The sequence below is a fragment of the Centrocercus urophasianus genome, unplaced genomic scaffold (assembly GCF_019232065.1).
Source record: "Centrocercus urophasianus isolate 14NV4802_14NV808 unplaced genomic scaffold, USGS_Curo_1.0 seq_10, whole genome shotgun sequence".
Lineage (NCBI taxonomy): Eukaryota > Metazoa > Chordata > Aves > Galliformes > Phasianidae > Centrocercus > Centrocercus urophasianus.
In genome coordinates, this window is record NW_024884142.1 from 48223400 (window position 1) to 48250674 (window position 27275).

Consider the following 27275-nt stretch of genomic DNA (forward strand, 5'->3'; position numbering starts at 1 on the left):
TATATTCCAAGTTAAATTTATTTTTGTGATAACACTTACAGAATTTGTTACAGCAGAAATTTATTTTGGAAGCTGTGATGCTTAGCAGGATTTTACAGAAGCTCATTGCACTCAGTGTGATGTAATAGAAATTAAAAGGCAACGTGGGCTTGGATCGCATATGCAAAAGTATGTTCAGCTATCCAAAAGCAGTACCAACCAGAGCAAGTAATGCTATTGGAAGCACTGACAATCACCGTCAAATCACAGATGCAGGAATTTCCTGCTGCCACTAAAACTACGTTTTATTCCTTGATTTAATCTCAGATGCTTGTTAGTATAGGAATGAATGTGATAAACCAGTAGCATATTTGAAAGACTACCCAGAATCGGCTGAAGGTGTCTTGCAAGGCTGGTTTAGTACAATGCACATGAATGAAACGCAGCCACCAGCAGATGGAGAGGTTTCAGTAGACTTCAGTACCGAGCAACATGGGAATTGCCAACACACGGAATTCAAAAGATGGTGAATCCAGTCAGGGGTGGGGTTTTTTTTTTTTTTTTTTTTTTTTTTTTTTTTTTTTTTTTTTTTTGACGAGATGACTTGCCAAGTGTTTAGAACAGATGGTGTAACTAGTAGGTTTTATTAAAAAAAAATGCTAGTGTTGATGTAAAAAAAAAATGTTACAGTATTAGCAGAACTGTAGTAGCTCCTTATAGGTACTTGAGAACATCTCCTGGATCTTCTCTTTTCCTAGTGCTTAGTAGGCTTCACACACACTCATTAGACACTACACGGCACCAACAGTTTAACCAATATTTTAATATCTTTCCATTTCAGTAATAGAATGTTTTGTTGCTGTTTTTCTCCAGTAATAAGGCACTAATACTTGTCAAAACTATTCTTCACCATGGCTCCAACCCAGCTATCCTTGCATTGTGACTGAGCTTTCACACATTTTGCATCCTTTTTGTGACTATTTGAAGAAGTTACAGGAATACGCTTACCTCTGTCACTGCTGCAGTGTTGAGTAAACTGTTCCTGGTGCAGCCAGGAAAATGCAAGGAGACTCTTAACTGCAGGGTCTCTTCCATGCAGTGGCAAAGATGTCTCTTCTAACAGCTTGTTATTTATTGGGACTGTAGTGCTCAGGCAAAATTCTGGGCAGGTCTTCATTTTTTAATTGGAAAATTCAAAGTAATGGAAACGAAACTCTTCCACATCTATGGGACAGCTGGTAGTACGTCTGGTCCAGAGTGGGATTGGAACTTGGGATGGGAATCCTGTACATTACTACCAGCTTGGCTAATCCTTTCTGCAATGTGAACCTGAAGTCCTTGTGCTTACTCCTTCTGGAGGAGGCTTCACCCTGAATCACCTCAAACTTAGGTGCATGGCCTGTTTGTGTAACCTTGTGTGTGCTTGGTCTCTTCTTGCTTCTTAAGGACTGTGTCAGTAGTACTTACATGTACCCTTATCGGAAGATTTTACCTAATGTTTGATGTGTGTGCCTTAATCTGTATCTTGCTGAGCCTTATGTGCACTATTATATGCATTTCTGGAAGCAGATAGGTCTTACAACACTCAGAGGTGTGAACACTGATGGCTCTTGGATCAGAACAGAAAAAATAAGGCAATCATAAGCCAGATAGCTCACCAGTCACCTAGAAGTTTGGTGGAAAAGCTTCAGCAAGATTTTTGGTTGTTTTAGGTGACATAGGATCTTCATAGTTAAAAATCCTGTGTGGTGATGACCACTTGTCTGATCTTTGTACAAAAAGTCCAACAAGATTTTGACACTAGTTCCCTAAAAGCTTACAGTGTAAGAAAGTTGTGGCATAGATTTGACCAGTAGATAGCTAAAGTCCTGAGGTAGCTAAATTTCTAGTGACGTTGGTAAATCATGGCCTTGGCATCAATAGTTTCTTTTCAGGTTGAACACACACTAACTGTATGAATAGGTGTTCTCCTCTAGAATTACAAAATTAGTGTGTAAATGTGTGACAGTCTCAGAATCTGATCAGAATTGATTCAATCTGTCCAGGAGTAGAACTTCACCTTGATCGTTAAGTTCCTTTAGTGCAGAATATGGTCAGGTGGTTTTAATGCTATGAGACTAAATAAAATGGGATCATGTGTGTAGTCCAAAGTAGTATCAGTATTCCAGCTGAGCATGTCAGTCTTACTCCCTCTATTAAATGCTGAAATGCCACTATGTAGCTGCTGAGACAGTCAATATGCTTTTAAAGTGTTTGCAGGTTCTTGGGCCATTTACTTATCTGCTAATAAGTATTAATCTATTCATTATTCATTATTTTCCTAAGAGGTTCATTAACCTCTTAGGAAAAAATAGACTGAAGTTATTTCATGGGAGCCATACAGCTAACCCTTTTTTAAGGCTGGTTCAGTAATTTAGGATACATTTGGTGAGAAATGACAGAGTTGGAGTGACGTAAGTCTTTGGCAGTCTCCTCCTGTGAGACAGACTCTTCCTTCTCCTTGGCACCCGGTAGCTCCTTGCAGCTCTGAGCACTTGCTGAGTATAGATAACAAGGACTGTGCACAGCATTCTGGCTTCCATGCACCTCCTGTGTGTCAGAGTAACCTAGGGGAGGTGAGGGATTCTGGTTTGAAACAGATGGAGCCTGGTGTTCCAGTGAGTTACAAACTACAACAATCTTTAATGCTGGCCATAAACTACCACTGAAAGAAGGTCTACTAAGAAATAAGAGAGAGATTATCTTGTGTATAACAAAGAAACCATGTGTCCCATTGTAGTGTCAGTATTTTTTTCTCGGAGTCAGTCTTTTGGCAAAGGCTGCCTTGGTTGCCTCAGCTCTAGTAGAACTGTTCTTTCTCCCTGTTGGGTAGTTCCACCGGCACCAGCTTCTCCCTGCGCTGGCTCATCCAGCACAAGGGGGTCTTTGTGTATTTACTGGAGAATAAAATAAAAATAATTTTTAAAAAGATAAATAAATAATAAAAAATTGCTATTGAGTGTCAGTAGGACACGTTGCACGAGAGGACTGCCCCCAGTCACCACCACCACCCCTACAGGCTTTGCAAGGCCCATGCCCTGGGCCACTGCCAGAAGAGTGTGGGAGCTATGCTGTCTTTTAGTTTTGGGCTGGTAAAAAAGTAGGGACACATCCTCTTTGAACACGTTATGGGACTCTGCTTTCATGTATATATATATGCACATATATATATATATATATTCAATAACTAAAAAGAACTGAAAAAGATGGGGAGATTATGAGCACCACACTGATAATAAAAATTGAGTCCACAGGGCCACTAGATTCAATAAACACATGCAAAAAGCCCCCATCTAATAAAGCTACCCAAACTTACATGGAGGCTTGAAGTACTGGAGAGAGGGTCATTGTCCTACCCTTTTCCTAACTGTAAGCAAAGGCATACAGCCCAAGTGGGAGAGCAGGGCTCCCTCCTCCTCAAAAGGCCACTCAGCAAATGTGCTGGGGAGTCAAGCAGTTACTAGTGTTGCTGGAAACCACCATCCCTTCTGGGTCAGTCCTCCCACAACAACAGCAAAGCTTTGCTTTTTTACTTTGCCAGAGAGATTAGCATGTGCAAGCTCAAGCCTTGAAAATACATGACTTTTCTAAAAAAATATCAGCTTGTATTCCCGTTTTGTTGGTACACATCTCTGGGAGGCTTTGTCTCTCTGGCACCATGGGGATGCAGTCACGCTTTGTACTTACTCTTTAGCCAGTTCCATGGATATTTGCTCCAACGAGCATCCTTTCGTCTCTGGTATAAACACAATAACAAAAGCCAGGGATGCTAGACTCATTACTGTGTAAATGAAACACACCCAGGACAAGCCAATAAGCTCTATAAAGGAAAAAAAAGAATTCTTCAATTTTCAAATATTACTTTTTCTGCTGCAACCTTTCTATAGGATACAGCCCCAAACACAAAGGAGATGTTAGAAAACGGTTAGGCTGTTATTCTTGGCTTTTTCATTTGTGAAATGTTTTTGCTTTTTCAGTCTTGATGAGAAAAGAAAAAAAAAAACAACTAAGCAACTCATATTGACCCATTTAGCATAAACCCATTGATTTATTTTGTTTGCTGTCACTTTGGGTAGAAACAGTGAGCAACCATTGTTGCTGTTTCATGCCAGGGCACTGGGGGTCACAAGTGCCTTGAAATTCCACCCATGTCTGGTTTTTTTGCAAATTCTTTCATGGAGCAATAAGAGCATTTTTCACACTGTGGCAGTTGTCTCAGTTAATCCCACCAGGCTATCAGTTCCCAGCATTTCTGGGAGAGAAAAAGAGACCCAAAGATAATTCCTAATGGAGCCAGCTAAAAACTCAAAGTTTTTGTGTTTTTTTTGTTTGTTTGTTTGTTTTTTTGTTTGTTTTGTTTTGTTTTGCTTAGTTTTGAGTTTAAGGGGGCAGAGAGGACCTCAGGCTGAAGGAATGGACTCTGCCACTACTGTCATGTTGTTGGAAATCTCACCTCATACACGCTTCTGTATAGACAGGTCCTTAGTGTTCTTCCCTGTTAAAACTAGACCAGAATGCTTAGACACTTGTCAGTTGTATCACAAGCTAAAAATTGCAGCTGAAGCTTCTGTTCCATCTGCTATCTTACACATCAGATACTTGCTGGCCATACTGACCTCCACATGAATTTGTCTGAAGACAGATTTTCCGATTCTGCCTTTCTACCCTAGACTAGGAACTTGTAATTGCATATAGTTACACTTTCAGAAATCCAGATCGCATCCGCTAAACTAGCAAAGTTGCTGTGGATCTACTTTCACCATAATTGAGACCAAAGCAATGGCTATGTATGCATTAACAAGTAGTGCTTCGTGGCAGAAAAGTTATTCCAGGTCAACTATTATTCAAGATGCACACCATCTGATTTCAGGAACATCTCCTTAGCTCCAGTGTGGTCCAAGATCTGAACACGTATTGGCAGATAGAGAGTATTCATGGTGCATTTTCCCATTTGGTTTTGTTGAAAAGCAGTTAAGGACTGCTCTGTGATGGAGACCAAAGTGTCACAAGTGTAGACAACTGGAAAAATTTCTTCTGAAGAAGCTAAAATGCCAATATAGACACACTGAATTTAACCTGGCATATTTTGCCCTAGTTCTGGTAAAAGAGAACTTTTTCTCTCCCTCTCTCTCTCAGAAAATGCCAATGTGAAACTCATTTTAGTCATAGATCGCACTTAATTTAAATATTCAATTTAAAAATATATCTAACAGGATGAAATCACCTCAACTTTTTGTGGGTCTGATAACAGTTGCTTGCCTGCCTCTTCATCTGTTGCTGAGTTATGCAGAGTTAAAGTAAATTTGGAATCTCAGATCTCTCATATAGTTTGACTTTCAGCCCATATTTTCTGCAGAGAAAGGTTGTAAACCAAAATTTGCAATACTTCCTACGAAATTAAATTAGAAAAAAATATTTGCCAATCAATGAATTTCCAACTTGGAATTTAAGGCTTTCCCTTAATTATAAATTATACTGTGACAGTCTACTTTCTTGTATTAAAACATGAAACACTTTCACCTTCCAAAGACACCTTTTCCTGAATGAAATTTCCTTAAAGTCAGGATAATCCTGCAAAAAAAGAGGTTGATTTCTATAGGATGTTCTCTCTTTTTTTTTTTTTTCCTGAGGAAAACTACGTCTGATCCAAAAAGCTGTGATTTAATATAGAGCAGAACTTTCACTGACTTCAGAAGGAGCAGGGCTAAATCCTAAATATCATATATTTTCATCTTTCTAAGGAAATGGCTTTTTAAAAATGGTCTGTGGGAGACACAGAATTGCCACAGGCAGACTCAGAAAGGTACGAAGGAAACTAACATAGAGCACCCAAGTAAGTCTTTGAGTTTGTCTCCTGGGCACAGTGGGTGCAATTTCAGCAGTACTGTTTGCATAGTTGAGACTTCTGTTATGTCCATGAGGAGAATATCAGTGCAAGAGAACACAGAGAAATCTTACCAGTGACAGTCAAAAATGTCAAGGAAATGAGGAGGTTTATTCCCCAGTTCATGCTAGATGTCAAAGCCATGGCTCGTCCCCTGATCCCACCAGGGAAAATTTCACTCAGGACCAGCCAAGACACTGAAATGGAGAAAAAAAAAAAAAAAAAGTAAAATATCTTTGAAAGGATGACTTGCTGTTACTTCAGATGGCTTCAGTTGGAGCCACCTGGCAGAATAAGGTAGTTTGGAGGATGCTTGGCGTGCATGGGCCCAGCCCCATGAGGGCCCACCCTGAGAAACACCAGCGATGGGAACATTGTCACCTTCCAGACATTACCTGGGAAATAGGAAAGGCTGGAAAGTAAGTGAGCCCTGACAGCACATCTGCTCATGGAAGGGAGCACTATAAACAACTCAGTGACATAATGCTGATGCAGCTGGGGCAGCAAACCAAAGTAATCCTAGGCTTCGGAGCAGCACTGGGTGTTTCTTCCACCTTATAAATCAGCCTACCATGCTGAGGGAAGTTCACTCTTCCAGCTCTCTGCTATGAATCAGTGAGATCGCTGAGGGATAAATTAAGGCAGACGTCCTGATTTTTGGCTCCTTCATATCACAGCATAATGTGAGTGACCTCAGTGCTTGTGTTTCTGGTCGATAAAAAATTAATTCAGTCATATAGAGCTGGCTGAATAGCAATCTTGGTGGCAAGAAAAAAAAAAAACAACGACACCACATTTTTGCACCATTCCTCGTTACTAAAACAAGGATTAAAACAACCAACTCAACTTCTCTAGCTCATTAACAAGATGCGTTTTCTCAAAGTTGCTTTGTGGAGAAATCATAGGCTAGCAGACAACCGGCAAAAGGGCAGAGAGGTGCATGCAGACAAACTATATCCTCAGGCCCTTGGACATTACAGGTTGGTTCTTTGATACATGTTTTCTGCATGATAACAGAAGGAGACACACACTTGGCAGAAAGTTATATTGAGAAACTTGACTTTCTGTGGCCAAGCATGTGTAATGCTGTGTTGTCCCTTTGGATGATTGCAGGGTTCTTCTGTGACTGAAGTGACAAGGGTATGAAAGGAAAAATGCTGTGGAGGAGACTATAAAAGACCAACTGAAAGGGAAAGAAACCTGAGCCTTAACTCAACAGAGTAGATTCCAGCAATCTCAAATTTAGATCTCTTTGTACCACTGTTTCAAATTCAGTAATAATTTTTGGAGCTGACTCAGATTTATTTAATTAGTTAGTTTTATGGAGAATTACAGAGAGAGCTTCCCTCTCATGCTATGATCCTCTTAGCACAGTGGTGATATTAGCCCAGGTATAGGAGCAGCATTCAAGACCACGATGCATAAGAGCCTGATGCTGTTACAGAGACACATGGGCATCATACAGAGAAAGCTGTAGAGCGACTTCTGTTTTCTGACTTGAATCACAGCAAATTCAATACAATCTGCTGAGAAAGCTAACTTTCATCTAAATAAATGGTTTAGTCTGAAGTTCTATGTGGTCTCTACAAATACGGAAGGGGATGGGCAAGTAAAAAGAAACCTGGCATCTGAAGCAGGTATTCTTCACTGTCAGGCCACCTGTCTGGCTCCTGAGAAAAGTCAAGCCTTAGCAATGCATAACAACCTTGCTGCTGTGCTTTGTGCTGCTTCAGCATCAGGGCTGCTGAAGCACAGATCGTTAGCCACAGTGATACAACACATCACTGCAGGAAGTGCCAGCCACAAAGCAACAGAGAGCAAGCAGGATGCAATACACTGTTTCTAGCAGTAGGTAACCAGCCTGTGGGCTTCATTACCATAGGATATTATTACAGCCAGAAGCTGATCAACACCGGAGAAATTGATTATACACCCAGACTAGCAAAGAAAATATTCATAGTGAAGGGTTAAAATAGATTCTGAAATAATTCAAATTCGTTTTCTGCAGGGGACAAGCCATCTCCAGATGACAAGGATAGGAATAAACCTTTTCCCTGGGTATTTTGCTCTGTTTTTGCTCATTCAAGGGCTTTCTTGCTTTCAAGCACTTGACAGTGCCTGCTTGCAGAGGCCCTGAAGATGGACCATGTTCCATTTCTGCTAATGGGGCAAACCCTGAGCTGGGTGAGCATGAGGGGCTGCACTGTACCACAGCTGAAATGCTGCAGCAGCTCCAATACCATGCATTTTTGCAAGGATAGGTTGTCCCTTTCTGTCTTAATGTGATTCATCTATGGGGCTAAAACGTGATGTTTTCCTGTTAAGAAACCAAAATTCTTGAGCTTTTGCATCAGCTAGAGTAGTGCTTAGCCATTATCATTTCAACAATCTGTTTTGTGCAGGCAGGCTTACTAGATCTGTTCTTCATGTCTGCTAATGGTAGCTGCTTCCTCTGGCATGCCTCTGACCTCCTCTTAACTGGCTAAGAGTGGAAAGGTTTATTTCCCCGAGAGAAATAACAACTGTAGAAATCTGAGACTTATTACATTCTGTTTATCCCCTTCCCCAAGCTGAGGCAGCGATAACGATCAATTCTTTGCTTTTAGCACCTCCCTGGGATTGTTTTTACTATTTGTACTGTTGCCAAAAAGCAGCAGCTGCTGTAGGTACAGAGGGATGTGGGTTTCTCCTGGGGGCCCGGGAACTAGGCTCTGCTTCCAGTCACAATGGCTGCTGCTACTGTGTGCATGCAGCCCTCAGAAATTTAACCTGCACGCTCCCATAGTCTCCACAGAGAGAACTGGCTTCTGTGCCCCCACCAACCTAAGCAGTTGCGTTGTACAGGAGAAAACAGCCCTTGTTTGAAACCAGGGTCCAAATAATATCCCCTCCCACCACCACCACCACCTCTCTGTCTTCTAGGGAATCCAGCATTACTGCAGAAAGACACTGCAGTAAGAACCACACTGCACACACACAACAGTTTTCAGTGACTGATTCAGCAGCCCCAGCTGCTGTTGGTGGAATAGATGGAGAAAGAGCTGGTGCCTTCCAGTTCAGGTGGGATAAGAAGTGAGGCTCAGAGCCCAGCAGGAGTCTCTGTGCAAAAGGATTTGTTCACGCAGAGGCTGCATGTAGCACTCACCTCACTGACCTGTGAGGAAACTGTACAATTGAGTGATCTCTTAAGGCAAAATCCAGAGAAGAAAAACCACCCACTGGTGGTTTGTGGATGTGGTTAATTCAATGAAAACATTGATCTGCATTAGAAGGATTTTAACTGTTCCAGTATCACAGAAACTCCAAGCACTGAAGTTCCCTACCCACATGGGAAGAGCAGAGGATGCAGGTACAACACAATCATTTGGCGGATTGGGACATTCATCTCTAAATACAAAGTACAAGAGACTGTAAAGGAATAATAATTATAATGATGGTGGTGGAAGATTTCAGCTACTCCTGTTCAGACTGCATAAACTGCAAGACGAGGTACATTGCTGGGCCTACATTTTATATGGCATAGATGATGCAAGTTACCTGATCACAATTTACCTGATAATTAATGAGAAAATAAAAATGTATTGTGTTTTAAAGCTGAACAGATTGTTCAAGGTGTAACTGTCCCAAAGATGCTCTGTTTTACTGGCTGTAATATTTCAAAATCAAAATCAAAATTATTGTAGAAATGAAAAGAGCCTCTCACAATATTTTGTTTCAAATGGAGAACAGTATTAGAAAAAGCATGATTTCTGTAAGGAAATAACAGGGCTATTGGAGTGAGTGCTTTAGCGGTGGTATGGAGAATGTTTGTTACCTGATCAGAGGCTTAAAAGAGAGATACAACTGAATAAAAGTGAAAGAAATATCTCAGCACAGTAAAACAACTGAATGAAGAAAGATGTTAGAAATGCAGTAGTGCCTCCCATAAATGTCATATGCCTGACTTGGACGTGCTGTGTGCAGGTTTGGTGAGCTCAGAGCTATAAAGTGCCACATAGAAAGCTGTGGAATTGGCTCTGAACACAGCAATTAGACAGATGAGAACTCCAGCTTAGAAAACAGTGGAGGGAAATAGACCTGAAGCTGATAACATTGTGAATGCAAGCAGGAGAGATGTTTACATTGCTTTTTAAAAGACACAAACCAGGAAAAGTTGAGTGAAGTCAGCAGGAACAGCTGTTAGAGGAGACAGGAGGATGTGTTTCTCCTGCCAGTGCTTATATTAACTGCGAAACTGGCTTGCACAGGATGCTTCATATGCGAAAATTATTATTGAGTTAAAATGATGAAATGCTGGATATTTAAATAATATTTCCCTATGTGTGTGGAAAAGGATCCATCAGGACTGTCAAACAACAGTAGAAATAAATCTCCAGCATTGTTCTCAAAGACCTGGAAAGACTTGCTGTGCATGTTGCAGGTGCCTTCTTTTTATATGTTCCCTCAGCATATGCTGCTGGCTGTAGCTGGAGATGGGTAATGGTTTGAGAAGCTCTTTTGTTTGAGCTGATGTAGAAAATATAATAAAATTTACCTTACTGCCATAAGTAAAGAGGTGTCTTGGACCCTTGTGTGATTTCTTCCTTATTCTATTTATGCGGTAAGTAATAAACAATAATAACAATTTTTAAAAAATCTCAGACTTACTTCAGAGAAGAAGAAAAGTGAGAATATCTAAGCAATGCTGTGAGATTGAGATTACTCAACATTCAAGATGCATGAATGAAAAATGTCCTTGTTTTGTCCTCATCCCTGCCAGGAGGCAGAAGCAAATTGGAAACTGCTCAGCAGCTCTCAGTAATGAAATATTAGATCCATTGCTATTCATTTGCTGCTTAGCGTTTTTTTTCCTTTCCTGTACCTGTATTCTGAGAGAACAAGCTCTATGTGGTGAAATTTAGAAGCAGCTGTTGGAATTGTTGAAAGAATTCAAGCTGCTGAGGTACAAACCCTAGAACGAGATTAAGGGGGTTTACAGCTTAGCAGGGAAGTAGCCAGAAGTACATAAGGCTCTGGAAGGAGTGTAGCAACCAGAGGTCCAAGTGAAGAGGAGGAAGGGATTATCCTACCAGCAATGCAGGCAGGCCCTCTAAGAACATGTAACAAATTAATAAAATTAAGCAAGAATGCAAGCAAGCAACTGTGGAGCTGCCATGAGAAGAAGGAATTCAAAGGATATGTCTTTACCAAGACAACAAGTTTTTCCAGGCTCATGACCTTCCCTGAGATTTTCATGTATGTGGTTTCTGGACTAAAATTCTGCCCACATTTTTTTGCCAGAGACCAAAGCAGACACTGCATCTATTTGATGAAAGCTAATTGTCTCCATGGCTCTGCTTCAGAACGTGAGATTGAAGAGGCTGCTCAAAACTAATAGCTGGCAAATACAAAGTAAAATGCAAAGCTGTATTCATTAGGAGAGCAGGTGAGCAGCCAGCAGAGTATCTGCTTCTTCTGTGTCCACATGGAAGGGAGCTGAGTGCTTCTACTACTGAGGGGCAGGGGAGCCAGGGGAAGCCACAGCTGATCTCATGCCTCTTGCTGGATCCCATCTCTGCTGCTACCTCGTTCTATGGCTTTTGAGGTGCTGTAAAGTTCAACTATTGCTTCTCTCCAAGCAACTTTACAGCTTCTGAGGCCTAACACTGCTGATGATATAAAGGAGACAGCATGGTATCGCAGAGCTTAAATTATTCATCTTTTCTTCTGATACAGTACATTTCTATTTCTAATGGTTAACCCTTTAGGTTCGAGTATCATATGGTAATACAAGTGGGACTTGATCTCTGAGGATGTAGTACAGTACATAAAAATAATTATTCACAGTTCAAACTATTTGCATCACTAAATGATGGCCCAAACAGGCCTCACAGTGTTAGAGGGAATTCATCCTTCACTCTTGCCTCCCTCGTTCATGTTCAAACTGCAGGAAGGTCTTGGGGAAGAAACTGTGATTCTAATGCACTGGCTCCTTCCCCTACTGCCTGGGCCATTGGAGGAGGAGGGCAGCAAGACGTGCATCACCTCTGATTTTCTCCCAGTGTCTTTCTCCCATAAACTGTTTTTCACCATTGTGATTTTGCTTTTAAACTTGCATTTCAACACACATATTTTTATTTACTATTGCAATTTTAATCTCTGTGAACTTGAAAAAATACTTATTGTCCAGCATGTGTTTTCCTGTTTCATGCAAGCAGTTCACTATTTTCCTAGGTCCGTTTTCAGTGATATTCAATTACTGTCCATCTGCTTGCAGTTTCAAAGGTGTTGAAAACTAGAAGACATTTCTATTATCAGTGATTCCTACCCAAATGATTATAAGTCAAGAACAGAGAGGTGTATAAGAATCTAAGAGTGATGGAATTGTCTCAGTTAATGTGATTTGGATCCCATCTTAACCAATAACAGTGCGTTAGAAGGATACATCATAGCTCTAGTGTAGACAGGTATATCATTATCTACACCTCTTTTCAGGTCCCCTAATAGAAACAGATTTAAGATGGCATACAAGATGACAATTCTGTTTGCAAATGGATTTTACATCCAGCATCTCTGTCTCTCATCATTTGTTGTGTAGACACTCATATGTACCCATCAAGACAGAAAAGTTTGAAAGGCAAGCAGAAAGGAAAAAAAAAACGAAGAGGGAAACATGAAAACAATCTTTCAAGAGATAACATGATTGACTGTAATAAATCACATACAGTCATTGAAAATTGTCTTTTAATTAAAAACTGAAATGTGTACTCCTGCTTAGAGGTGTTTATTTGTTCAGAATATTGAATCCAGGATAATCCTGTAAGGCATTTGCAGAGGAATGATTGCAGAAGCCAGAGGCCTTAATCCACAAGAAAACTGAACATGAATTAATTTGTATTTTCACATATTTCACTTCTGAAAAGTATGAAGGGGAGAAATTACCCAACTGGGTGGGGGTAAATGAACCTGTTTTTCTAGTGTCTGAGGACCTATGTTGGACCTTGGGAGGTGCGTAACAGAAAAGTGCTGCTGGGACATAACAACTGGGGAAAATTTAAACTCTTGTTCTTGCAAAATAGAGATTTGTATACACACTTCAGAAAGCTCCCAGTGGAAGGGGTAAGAAGCCTTCTAAAATAAAGACTTATTTACTGAAAGGACCACAGTGGTCCATTTTTTCAGTCCATCTCTATTCACTGCTGCTCATGCTTTGCTTTGGTTTGTGCTGGAGAGAGGGAGCAAGGAGGAATTTTGAAGACTCTGGGTTGACCCATCACATGACACCTTTCAGTGCTCCTTCACTCGTAAGAGTAGATTTTCAAACAAAACAGAAACAGAAACTGGGTGCCTTTTTGTGCTCCCCTTCCTTTTGAGGAAATCTTCCACAGTTTCCTCCCATAACTCAATAAGGTCCAGGAACTCACATGCCTAAGTGAAGAACCATCCCCTAACTCCATGCAGTGCCTTACCCACCAGGCCATCCTGCACTTTGTCTGCTAGTCTCCACCTTCCTCAGCACTGACTGAAAGTTATGTGGTGGCCCAATTTTACTTTGTTGGTATATATTTTTCTCATAGTTTATAATGCATGCTTTTTTGAGGGCCTCTACAAGTGAAATAAAATGTTGTCTTCGCACTCAAAATCCTTCTTACAGTTCTAGTTTTTTTCACAAACCTGGCCCAGGATAAGGTTGCCTCTTAAAAATTTGTCCCAGCCCGTTCTCTCCATGGAAACTGGATATTATGAAGCTTGACATATGCCCTATGAACTTTTTCACAGATCCCATTGTAACAATGATCTTCCCTGCAACAACACGCTCAAGGAAAACTAATGTAAAATCTTTCATTATCTTTGATATGTTTACCAAAGGCCACTATTATTTACTGAATGCTTAGATGTAACTCTTGGCCTTCAACGTAAGAATGGCAAATATGGCTGATAATAGACAGCCTTGATAAATGCAGGAAAACTCCTACATGATAGTATGCTAGATTCACTTTGACAGTGCACCACTTAGCTGAAGATAATGTCTTAGTGGAACAAACACGAATTACTAGGTTCAGTTACTAGTTAGCATCCCAGCAGTATTCACTATGCAGATTTTTTGAAGATATAGCACTTATTTTGGCCAGCAGCTACTAACTAACCTGAATTGAACAGGTACTTCTTTGGTATGGATAATTTTAAGCATGACAGCTGTTCCTCTTAAGCCAAGTAGTCTCTTGGTGTTTATATGTTTATTAACGTAAAACCATTAGCAGAGACATGTCTATGTAATTCAGTGCACTGAGATCAGAATATTGAGTTTGATTACTGTTTTAATCCAACATACTATGTCAAAAGATATGTAGCCATCTATCTTTTCTAGACAGTTCTCTTCAGGCCAGATTTTGTGCTCAGCAAGTGAAAATGGAAGCACAGTCAATGAGGAGGCATAAGAATATGCCATGCTGGGGCATGGTGTCATCATCCATTCTGAAAATTCTGTTTTTCGGAATGAAAAGCCCTTGGTCAAAAAGAGACTCCCTCATTCACCTTCTTGAAAGTACAATAATGAACATAACAAAGTCAGTGAAACAGAAACAAAGCCAGTGAAAATGACTTCCCAGTTTTCAACTGTGCACCTCAATGTACAGCCAAATTTCAGTGTAATGGTTAAACAAGACTATTCTGTTCCTTGCAAAAATTGAGCTCTAAAATAGTTGAGGAGAAACTCTTGCTGGCTTTGCCATGCTTCAGTAATACAAAAACATCCTTGCCTAATGAAATTTTTCACACTTAAAAAGGCCTCCCAGAACTGTAGATCCCAGTAAGTTAGATAAAATGAACACATTTGGCTGGTATTTTAAAGAACCCCCCTGCAATTTGAAATTCAGTAATTCAACATCGAGCTATCCAAAATTATCTTTAACTGGCTTGCACCTCACTTCTATTAATCATACTATGGAGACACAACCTGATTTTTCAATGAAGTGTCATGTTAACAAAAGGATGTAGGTAAAGCTTGTCCAGGACAAGGCAATAGGATGAGTGGGCAATTCACAATTCTTCCTCTATTTTTCACTGTGGTATGTCTGTCTTTCTACTGCAGCTTGGTGCAGACAGTGTGAAATAAAGGCCGCACAAAGTAGTGTTTGAATAACACAAGAATAATGAACCAGATAAATTCTAGAGGTGTCATATTAAAACCACATGTATGCATGCATTAAACTATGATTCAGTACAAATGTAGAGTGATAGGAATCTTTGCTTAAAATAAGGAATCCAAGACCATTTTTAATTAAGTAAAATAAGACTTTCTATACTGATTCACAGTGCAACATTGCCATTTTCCAGGTTTATTATTCTGGTTCAAATCCAAGAAAGCATTTAAGCATTTGCTTATTTTTGAGCACTTGGTATACTCCCCACTGCTATCTTCTTTTCCAGAGCAAATGACAAAACAATGTGAAACCAATGCTGTTCATTTCTGTGAAATATAAGGCTGAGCCACAGATGCTCTGCAAAATGTAGAAGCTCAAAAATAAAGCATTGCAAACAAATGTCATGCAAGGCAATGCTGAGCATGAATGCCTGTTAATGTCAAATTAATGCACACTATAAATTAGGACAATAGCCATATGTTTTGTAGAAACCTGAAATACTGCTCTAACACCACAGATATTGATGTGAATTGTAGCCACCCCTATCTTTCTCCAGGTAGTTTTCCAAGTTAGTGCAAGGCCATACGGCTTCCAAAACAATAGGGACAACTGACTAAACCAACTGAGAGTTAGCATTTTCTCAGTGATGGCTCTATCATCCACAAGGTTTTCCAGTTTCTGGTAGAGCATTTATTGGCCTAGTATATGTCCTGGAGCATTTTGTTATAGAGAAAAAAACAGCCCTACACAGTCTGGATCATAAACATGGCAGGAGACGTGACCTCTGTGGTCAGGTCCCTGGGCTGTTCAATATCATGTGTGAAACCAGCTGTTCTGGGTTTTCTTAGAGATACATATAACTTAGGAGAAAGACATAAAAGGTTTTGCATTTAACCACACTAATGAATCATGTCTTCACTTAGGTAGCCAATTCATCTAAAAATCACAGAAGCAAAGTCCAGTTGACCAAATCTGTTTCCAGCATAATTCTCTGGACTTCCAGAGAAATGTTCCAGGTCTGGGTTTTGGCTTGTCTAATACAATAAAGTATATAAAGAAAAACAGCCACATAAAATTGAATAAGGGTAGTGATAGATTGAAAAAAGGACTTATTTCCTTCATTACCTCCACGGATTTCACTTTTCTTGAGAATCCTTGAACTTCCAACATTCTTCCATCTTCCCTATCGTCCCCAGCACAGGTATAAAACTTTGCATTTGAATGATGTCAACAATTCACAGCAAAATATAGACAAAACAGGCGCGTTTCACATGGGAATGTAATCTCACAGTCCAATATAGATTCCTGAGCACCCTAAAATCCCTCAATGGCCTCTGAGGAAAGGAGGGCTGCTCCATAGAAGAAGTCAGAGTGCAGGGATCTGAAACCCTCCCCATAGATTGAGAGTATATCTTCCTCTGCTAATTATCTGAGGAATCTGGCTCACATATCAGTTAAATGTCCAAGCAGGTTGGAGGTTCCCTTTCAGGAAAAAAAAAACAAAAAAACATTTAATTATTTAAATACTTTAAAGCATTGATTAAACTCTGATACGCTCAACAGGGCAAATCTTCCCAGCTTTAAACTAGTAACAGGCATTTGTCAACTCAAATTAGGGCTTCATCTATAAAAATTTGCTCTTAAGTTTTGTTCTCAACAGGAGCTTATCTTCACTGATGTCCCCATTGGAATTTGTTCTTCGTGGGGCTGACAGCCCCACACAGAAAGCTGCATGGAGATGGTGCATCCCAGCAGGGCTTGCTGAAAAGTAGGGTCACTGCTCACTCTTGGGGGCACATGTACCAGAGGACATGAAACTGCAGACTCTCGTATGGGAGGAATTTCAACTGTGTAAAACTAGAAACCAAAAGGCATCTTGATAGCTTGCCATCTTTCCCTGCTCCAGTATCAGATGGATGCTCAAATCTGGGTCCCACGCACCTCACATTTAACTTATTCCACTCTTCAGCTGATATTAATACCAAAGTTCTACAAGCAGCTACTTAAAGGAGTTTTGATGGGGCTATAAAAGCTATGTGGATAAGCAAAGTTTACTGTAAGTTCTATCTTCCCTTTGGCCTCATTATGCATTTACTTGTCCACTAAAAATATATAGAGATAAAAAAACCACTTCTTTTATTTTTTCCTTTGGGGTTTTCCTTTGTGCCAAGCCCTGAGACCTAGAAGACATTCCTTCAGATGCAGGGACTAGTCTGCCCTGGGAGAATTACGTGTGTGCCATCTGGGCTTTGAATGCCAGGGTCAGGGCATCCCAGCAGATCTGCGAAGTCTCCTAGAAGAGGATCCTGTGATGCCCTTCAAGATCAGAGCTCTGAGAGTCCATCCCTGGACTCTGAAGAGCTGCACAAAACTCATGGATTAGTAGTAACAGCACATGTTATGTCCCAGTACCACAAAGAGATAAATACCTATGGACTTTATGCATCTACATGGTTTTGAGGATGGATCTTCTCAAGACAATTCCTCTCAGTCCCATTTGTAGGTATTTCCACTGATTTGCATTCACATCCTCCACAGAGCTGATGAAGTTTGCACTGAAGTTCATTGGCTAACTGCATAAATACCTTTGCAGTTATGCAGGATTAGCAGAGGAGGAGGAAAGAGCTCTTCTGAGCAAGACACTAGCACTGTACATCCAATCCAAATACGTGCATTCAGCATCTGTCTCTCAATTAAAGCATTCCCCACTCCACAGCAAATAAAAAAAAACAACCAACCAAACAAACAAAAAAAAACAATAACTTGTGAGCAGCACTGGGCCTCCTTCCTTGAACTGCATGCAGGGCTCCTACTTTACATGTAAGACGTACTACCAAAGTCCTGTTTTATTGTTACTTTTTATGTGCTAGAACAAATTTAGGCCTAGGAAAAAGATGCCATTTGGGTGCATACTCAGTTAACGTTACTTGCTTTTCACCACAGGACTTGCTGGAACCCTTCTGGTTTTTGCAGGATAAAGAGGATTAGCTCCAGGGCAGACTGCATTTCTGTATTAATGTGCATGATGCTACAATCTATCTTTCACCTACTTGTTGGTGAGATCATCCAGTGCAAAGACATGGGTTTACGCTTTCAAAGGTGTCTGTGGATGTATGAGAAAATGTGGAGGCAAGTTGTCCACACATGCATGATATTTAGTTTTTGACCCTAAATGGTGCAAAAGCAGCAGACGAGGATAGAGGATCAGATCTTTGGTAAACAAGTGCCATCCAACACCCAAATCTGGATGTTGTTTTTTACATCAGGGAGAGAAGCACTTGAAGTTCTTGAGAAGTTCTTGATACTCATTCTTTTTCAGAAAGGCTAAAGGTGCTCTACAGTTGTTAAGAATGAAAAGCCTTTTGCATACACTTCATCCAACTCCAGGAGTCCCACATTTACAGCTTTTTTTTTTTTTTTTTTTTTTTTTTTAAAGTAAATCTGCTACTCCAGGAGTTTGGCTTTCCTCATTCCTACAGCAATTCCAGTTTAATCTGTGCCACATGTAGACATGGCCCTGAATAGAAGTTCTCTGTGTTTCCTCTATGTTAAAATCATTTCCAGGGTCACGCCTAGCTTTTAGCTTCAGTAACAAATTGGTGATCTACCTCTGCACTGCACTCATCTCATTTGCCTGCACTCACAGCTCCCTGTGCAAGGCATGGTGAGTCTACTTCTTTGAGATTTCCAGTGGTGTCAGCAGCCTGCCTCTCTGCAGACAGCCATGGAATGCAGTGCAGAGACAGACCTTCATGTTCTTCACTCTTCATGTAGACTGAGATTTCTCATAGTCTCTGTAAGTATCTTTCATCTTCATATGACCTTTCTGATGTACAGAAAAAGGCAAGTCAGACAAGGCTAGCTGGCAGATAAGATCCCTTTGCTCTCTGCAAACACCCCTGAGGAGATAGTATGTGCTGCTCTGCAGCATGATGCAACACTCATTTGCTGTACCTACAAAATATCCTTAAGATCGTGTGAAATTGAGTGTGAACAAGCAATAGATCCCATTTCATCAAGCATAATAAATCCAAAACAGAGCAGCAGAAATTCTCCTTTCATCTTGCCTAAGGGTTGGTGATATAAACACAGAACACCCTGTAAACAAAAAAGTGACTATGCAGATCTCAATGATCTGTGAATTCTTCTGTAATGCAAAAATGGCTTTTATCTCTCACTGCCTATTTATGAACACTCATCAATGTGTTTCCTGAGTGCTTTGATAAACGGCAGTGAATACATTTAATGTATGTTTCATTTATTAATCTATCTACTTCATCTAATTTGGAGATAAATAATGGAAAAATACAGCATTTACAAATGTTTGCTGTGCACGTTTGGACAGTAACTAGCTCTTTGACTAGAATCCCAGAAAAAGAAGGGAAAAAAAATTATAACAAGTTGGTAGATCTCAGGTTGTATGATCTGCCCTAAGAAGGATGCACCATTTTCCTAATGGCACTACACAGATTCTTGTTTATCTCTGAAGAACGTAGCAAGGACACGAAGTGGCTGAATTTGTTCCAGAAATGGTCCAGTAGGGTGGAGAGAAAGCACAAGAATCTCTATGCAATTTGTCCAAAAAAGCCTGATAAGATCTGTAGGTCACACATCCGCAGTATTGCCACCACCCTAGCCAGCATGCATAGGAGACAATAATACAGAAAATCCAGAGGTGTGGGTTGGCAGTACTTCAGCCTACAAAGCATCACCCAGCTGTGGCTCAGTGAGCACTGAAAGCAGTGCCAGAGCCTTGATGCCTCTTCCCTCAGCAGAACAGGTGATGGCAAACAGTCTGGTCTAGGCCACAAATTGGACTGAGATGAATAACATGAACATGTTAAAACTGTTTATTTTATAGAGGCTAGCCTGCCCTGTTATTCTTCACACTAAAAAAGGCAGAGTAAGAATAAGAAATCTAGGCTTTTAAAATACAGGTGTTTGGACTCTAAGTAGCACATTTTGAAGGCTGCGTATGAGACACAAACCATGGCCTCCTCCCCAACTCAGCCTATGTAACCACAAGACAACCAAGAGAACATTTGTAGACTCCAACAACTTGATTATCTTACCATTGCATTTTCTATACATTGCTAGTTTAGAACGAGCGCTGTATTTCTGTGTACCTGCATTTGGAAATGCCCGTACCTCTCCTGGACCTTACATTCACTTCACTTCATTTCACTTCACTTTGCTGTGCTTCACTTCACACAAACAGACCATGGCTTTATCATACATGATTTTTTCAATCTGGAGCTGAGATGGTGCCTGTTCTTACCCGTTTGCTGTTTGAGGGCATTTTCTCAGTAAAGAAAGAGGTCAGGAAGCAAACAACGGCCTCAAAGGTTTCTCAGATTAGCCTGGCAACACACCTCGGTTTCCATAGCCATCAGGGAAACGGGCATTGTTATCAATAGCGTCACACCAGACCAGCCCAAATGACCAGGAACCCAGTTACAGCCAGGTCAACAGGAAAGTAGCTTGCAGCAGCACTCCAAGCGTGAGTCTGTATCCCTGCCCTGAGGGTCGTTAACTCTGTGTTTGAAACACCCAAGAAAAAGCTCTAGCAACATTTCTTTTCAGGGCTGCAGCCCTGGTTTTGAGCTTGTGTCGCTGAACAAAGGATCAGTCCCCACGGGGTCTGCAAGAGAGGGAACAACACTGCAATAACAAGGCCAAGCTTGCTGTCCTGACAATGAATGTTTATCTCACACAGCTCTCCCAGTGAGCAATGTTTAAAATAAATAAATACTGCAGGGGAGTTGCTGTTACTGTAATTGTTGGGCTTTATTCTTGTGAAAGTTTTTACTGTAATAGTGTAGCAGACGTACAGTGTGTTTGCAAGTCAGGTTTGAGCCAGAGCACAGGAGCACATAAAGTCACTTAATAGATAATGAACTCTGTGCATGTGGGGTTTTTTTGCAGCATAGATTAAAAAAATCAACCCCTTCAAATACAGTAATATGCACTTGCTATTGAAACAAACTGAAAGAAAACAGAATGAAGAGATTTAGCTCCTGGTACCTGGAAATGGCACAAATGTTCTCCTCAGGAGAAGGTTGCACAGCAGCCACTTGTGCTGTTTCAGCATAGGTGGCAATGAGGATGCTGCTGAAGTTTGCTCACTAACTATGATGCTTTAAATTTCTCCACTATATCTGGAGACTGTCATACAATCAGGAGGTCAGATCCTCAACTGGACTCAGGCACGCCACCTTTTCATGGATTTGATGGTGCCTTAATTTGCAGAGGCCATGAGCTCTTCATTGTCTTAGGTTTATGGGTTAGCAGAAGTAAATGTCTGCATCTCAACCTTCCCAGTGTAAAGAAATATCAGAACATGAGGAGGAAAGACTGACAGGAGCCCTGAAACTTTTCTGTACAAGTCTTATACCAGTTCCTAGCTTCACTGAAGGTGAACAATTAGTTCTAGATAAATTAGATAAATCCAATAATTTTAGTGGGTGGGATCTCTTTGTAAAAGGCACACTCTAGGCCCATCAGGATAATCTGTAATAATACCAGTGCACATAAGCAGAAAATACTACTTTGCCCATGTGGGAAACTGCCTGATGGGCATGTCATCCAAGCACTTAACTTACTTGTAAATAAATAATTACAAAGAATCAGAGAAAAGAAACACTTACTTGGTCCAAGACCTATGGAAAATGCAGCAACGTAAACAAGCAGGCTGGCCAGCGAGACCCATTTCAGGACAACAGAAACCTCCCCGTTCTCTGTGTGAGACCCCATCATGCTTCTGCCTCCTGCTGGAGTAGTCCTGTTCAGTTCTCCTGTCCTGGTGACGTCAAGGTTTCTCTGTATGTCGAATAAGAGTCTTTCTGGTAAAGCCATACTAGAAAAGAGGTCCTTGAAGCTCCCATTGGTGACACCAGTGAGGTTTCCTGGGCTCTGATAGGTATCCTCTGGAGTCTGGCTTCTACAGATATTGGTGAAATTCATGTGTGTGTTACGGTTCACTAACCCCATAGTGACCAATGATACTGCCATAACAGAAGAGCCAATACACAGGAAAGTTTTACTTCCAACTTTATCCACAAAAACTGTGGCTGGAACTGTGCTGACCACTTTAACCACTCCGACTCCAGTAGAAGCCAAGCTGGCAGCTTCATTGCTCTGAAACCCAACTGACCTCAGAACAGTTGATGCATAAAATAAAATGTTAGGCTGCCCAGTAGTTTGCACAAAAAAGACTAGTGTAAGCCCTACCAGCATTCGGGCCCTCATGTTGTTCTTTGAACGAAACAGGTCCACAAAACTATACTGATGTTCATCTTTCAGGGAAGACTTGATCACAGTGAGCTCTTTAGTAGCATCTGAAGTTTCCCGTAGCCTCTCCAGTATTTTTCTTGCAGCTTCATCATTATTTTTCATGACAAGAAAACGTGGACTTGGTGGAAGGAAATACATGGCAATACCCTGCAAGGCACCTAATGGAATTACAAGGCCAAACATATACTTCCAGCCATGAGATACGGTGGCAAAGGCATAATTTGAAATATAGGCAAAGAGAATTCCTATCACAATCATGAGTTCATTCAGTGAAACAAGAAGGCCTCTTCTGTGCTGTGGCGCAATCTCTGCAATATACACACATGTTGCAATTGATGATAATGATATGGAAATACCTATGGCAATTCGTCCCACAATAAGTATTCCATATGATTCGTGGGGCAGTAAAATCAGACTTCCCATCACAAGTAGAGATGATGCAATAATGATAGCAAATCTCCTTCCGAAACGATCAATCAGGAATCCACCAGTAAGTGACGCAAATAAGGCCCCAAAAAGAAGGGAACTCACAACAATTTCCTGTTCTTTGCAAGAGAGTGCTAATATGCTACTCATCTGAAGAAGAGCTCCAGAGATAAGGCCCAGCTCATAACCCATTAGAAGTCCACTTACAGCAGCAATGGCAGAAGATAGTAAAGTAAATGTTCCACAGCCTGAAATAAGAGGGAAAAAGAAATTGAAAGTGTGACTTCACAGCACTCACAGTCAGTACTAAACATAAGATATAACCAGTAGTAAACACTTTTTTGTAACTTTTAGGCAAAACAGTTAGGTACAAACAAACCCAGAAGCAGTAGCTGTATACAATGCTAAATATGACTGTGTGTAATTTTTAATTCCTATAACACTCTCTTTAATTTTAATGCATTTAAGTTTCTGATATCCCTAATCTGAAGTTGATAAGGTTTTGGTTGAACCCTAAATAATTAAATCTTCTGCAGAATATCTTCACAAAAGGCAACATTGACAATGCAACCTTTTGATAGGAAAACAATTTTTGCTTTGAGATATTCTCAAGGTAAGGAAAGCAATAATCTTTCACCCAAACTGTTTCAACCTTGACTTGAATAAGTAATAAAATAATCCTTCGCCACTTATTAATTCCTTTGTTTCACTTAAGGATGCCATGACAGCTGCAGATATCAGTGTTTTTAATTTGCCATACCAAGGTTGATGCATACAGCCAGGATATTCAAGGGAAACCAATCCCCGAGGTACAAATTTCCAAACTTTATGGGCTTTGCTCATAGCTTTTTTGGAATATCAGAAACAGATATTTCACATACTTAGGACAACCTCAATGTTAAGAATAAAGAGCAGATGGCAAAAACATAAACTAAGTGGAGATTATATGCCTTTGAACCTCCACTTTAAAATAAACTCATTTTATACAACTACGATTCATTGTTTATTGTTACAAGATAGATTTCACTGATCATGTTCTACTAGCTGTGAAGCCTTTTGCACCCTAGACTTTGAGGAATATTTCAGTTTGTTTTTGTTGGTCTTGTTCATTCTCCCAGCATGATTTTCCCCTCACCATGATGTTGGCTGCAACACAGCTAAGAAAAAAGTAGACTGACTTCTGATTTCCTGCTTAGCTGGAGAAATCGCATGTGCCTGAGGAGAGGTAGCTTTTGCAGCACAACAGAGTCCACAGTTCAGTTAATTCTCCTGTTATATGGTATAAGTGAAAATTATACACAGACCGTTTATTTTTAGCTTATTTTTCTAAGACATTAAGGTTCTCTGTTCATGCTGACTGCCTGAAGGTCCTTGCCAATAATTTTGAGTGCGTTGGTGAGAATCAACTCCATTTGACAGAGGTTATTACATTTCTAAGGAAAATCAGGCAAGTGGAGGAGGAGAGCAACCCCAGCAGGATGTTTGCACTACTAAAACAAATAATGCCAGAGCCCGGCCCCAATCCTGGAAGGGGGCCAATGAATCCTATTAAATTGCTGGCACAGTCTCTGGCATAGTATTGCCTCATGCCACCTAGAACTCTGCTAACAATTCCTGGACGTGACCTGGTGGCACAAGGCCATCATCACACCCTGCAGCCAGCCCACAGGAGTTATTTCAGAGCATAGGACAATTTAATAAGTATAAGCCTGACTACAAGCCATGCCTCCAGGGAATTTCTTGTAGTGAAGGACCCAAAACTGAACACAGTACTCAAGATGAGGCCTCACCAGAGCTGGGTATAGAGGGGTGATCACTTCCCTGCTCCTGCTGGCACACGATTTCTGACACAAGCCAGCTAGGCAAGAGACAGGCGGAAAATGCATGATTGTGCATGCACATGAGCATGGCACTGATTACGAACAGAGCTAGAAGCATAGAATCATAGAATAGCGTAGAAGTTGGAAAGGACCTCAAAGATCATCAAGTTCCAAACCCTCTGCCATGGGCAGGTTTGCTGATCACTAAATCAGACACTAGACCAGGCTGCCCAGGGCCCCATCTCAGCCTGGCCTTGGACAACTTCGTTGATAGGGTAAACACAGCCTTTCCAGGCAGTGGGTTATGTACATGACTTATGTCAAGTTATGCTTGCAATATTCATTTTACTGTTGTAAAATCTAAACTCTCCATTCCTCCCACCCTCTTCCTTTCTATTTTTCGACTTGTTTGTTGACTATATATTTCTAGCTCTGGAAAACATACCCGTCCAGTATATCCTGACTGAAAATCAGGGCTGAGGATACGAGACTGTTGTGCTGAATTAATGTTTGGGTATCAGAAGTGAGATTGTTAATTTTTTTCACAGTGCTCTGTCCAGGCTAATTCCCAGTGCTGACATCTGTGCTTGTTTTGACATCTCTGCATTTTACAACAACAGCCCATGAAGATTTAACCTAAGATTCTGGTTTATTTAAATAGTAAGAAGCCAATAGAGACCACTTTGGTCATCTAGTCTAACAGGAACATAACATTTTGGATACAATTACATGTATTCTTATTTTAATTAGAGCACTTAAGATATTTACCTTTGATTTTAAAATTTAAAAATGTGTTCAAGTCATGCATTGTTCCTGTGGCTAATTGCTTTAATTTTAAGTTATCTGTAATTTATTTTTAACCCTATTTTCTGCATCTTCAGATTACAGCCATCAGATCCCATTCTCCATTTGCCTTCACTTACCCTTATTCAATATGTACAAAAATTATAGTCTGTCATCAAGTCATCCCACAGATATCTCCTGGATGATCTTCTTAGACTGTGAGTCTTCGTAAGTTTCCCAGTCTCTTAAGCATTCAAAACCCAGTTCACTGAACCCTCTCCAGGTTGTCAACTTCTTTATTAAACTGTTAACAGGATCCAGTGCTTCTGTTGTAGTTGCACAGTGCCAAATGGGAGTCTTCTATAACTCTTCCGCTCCTAATGCAGATTTCTCTCCATACCCATCAAATGATTGTCACAGCAATGCACAGAAACTCATTTGCAGCTGGTTACTCTCCAGCACCACCCATTTCTTTTTTGACTGAGTTCTTTCCAAGGCACTCAGTGGCTTTCCTTTTTACTGGCCTGACATCTTATATCCTAACTACAAATGAAAATTACTTAGCATTTGGCTTTGTTAAAGGACAGAGGACAAGTTCAGGTTCCCTGTGAGAAATAAACAGCATCTTTAGATTTCTTTTGTTACTATTTGTAAAAAAATAGGCACTTCTAGATGTTTGAAATAGGTAAGATGCCTACTTCTCTCCACTGACTATAAAAGGAATCCCTTGCTTGCTCAGATGCAAATGTCTAAAGTTAGCTGTGGGGAGCCTCAGTCATGGTATTCACTTGCAGTCAATAGGTCAGGCCATCCAAATTTCCTTAAATCAGTGATATAGCCCATTTATTATTCACCCATCACTTTTATCACCCACAAATGTTATTATCTTTTTCCAGGCAACAGAAATCTATTAAGTAACAGGAACAAAAATTGATTTTAAGGATCTCCAGCAGAAACAAAGCAGCCTGGGCAGTGTCTCCTATTTATGCTTTGAACTCTGTGTTCTGCACAGCTTTTAATTCTTTAAATGTGCAACCGTCTCTCTGGTATGGTTCCAGTTCCTTATTCAAAATGGCAGTGCCAAGACAAATATTTAAAGGAGTCTGCCACCACCACTATTCTTTACATCTCACAGTGTCCTCTCCTCAATCCCTGGTCCTTCAGAGCAGTGCAATGGAGGTGGGTTTTTTTTGTTTTTGTTTTTAATCTGAGAGAGATTGCGCAAGCTGGAGATGGAGCCTGGGCACCTGGGAGTTGCTAGAGAAGCAACGTATGTGTGACTTAAGGTTATACATACGTTTAGCATCCCCCAAGTAAAGCAGCTTGGTAAATGTCTTCATATTTGTTTTTCACTGTGTCAGCTGGTATCCTTGCTGGTGACATATGTTCACAGTGGTATAGAAGTAGCCATTGACTGTAGCTAAAGCAGACCTCTGAGTGGAAAGAAGGTTCTAATGCATGGGTATCCAACCTTCTGACTTGCTTGGGCTGCACTGAGAATTGTTTTGCTCTGCTTATACATAATCTGCTCTGAAAGTAATGCCTCCTACTATTGCTAAGAAAACTGTAACAAATACAAAGTGCACAGTAACATTATTTGATGGAACAAGTTCTCGGCTACAAAAAAACCTGTTTTTCCACATAGTCAGCAACATCAGCTATGCATTTTCAGCAGTGATGAACAAGAGCCTGTATACAGCACTCATAAATAACCGCAACAGCAAAGATGACCCAGCGTTGTCACTGCCGAAATGCACCACCCACAGCCTCACCGTGTTCACATCCACTCTTCTGTCTCCAAAGTTCCCTTTGACTTCAGGATACATTTTGCTTCAATGTTTCAATATAGAGCATGTTACAGTAGTTGTACTCACGGTCCTTTAGCTGCCATTTTTAAAGTTTCTGGCAGTTAAAGGCTTCCTCCCTCCC

The 27275-nt window shown here is 40.6% G+C and overlaps 1 protein-coding gene across 2 annotated transcripts in view; it reads right to left on the reverse strand.

The window, feature by feature from the left end:
- SLC2A12 (solute carrier family 2 member 12) overlaps positions 1-27275 on the reverse strand; it is a 30306-nt gene continuing 3031 nt past the window's right edge. The window contains exons 2-5 of one of the 2 annotated variants that reach the window (XM_042828198.1): positions 21672-22991; positions 5977-6099; positions 3706-3838; positions 1-2915 (exon numbers count right to left, since the gene is read on the reverse strand). In XM_042828198.1, the coding sequence (XP_042684132.1) occupies positions 2819-2915; positions 3706-3838; positions 5977-6099; positions 21672-22991 (1673 nt within the window). In that variant the 3' untranslated portion in view covers positions 1-2818. Of the gene's footprint in view, positions 2916-3705; positions 3839-5976; positions 6100-16421; positions 16507-21671; positions 22992-27275 lie in introns of those variants that run through there. The other variant, XM_042828206.1, reaches the window with a different exon arrangement.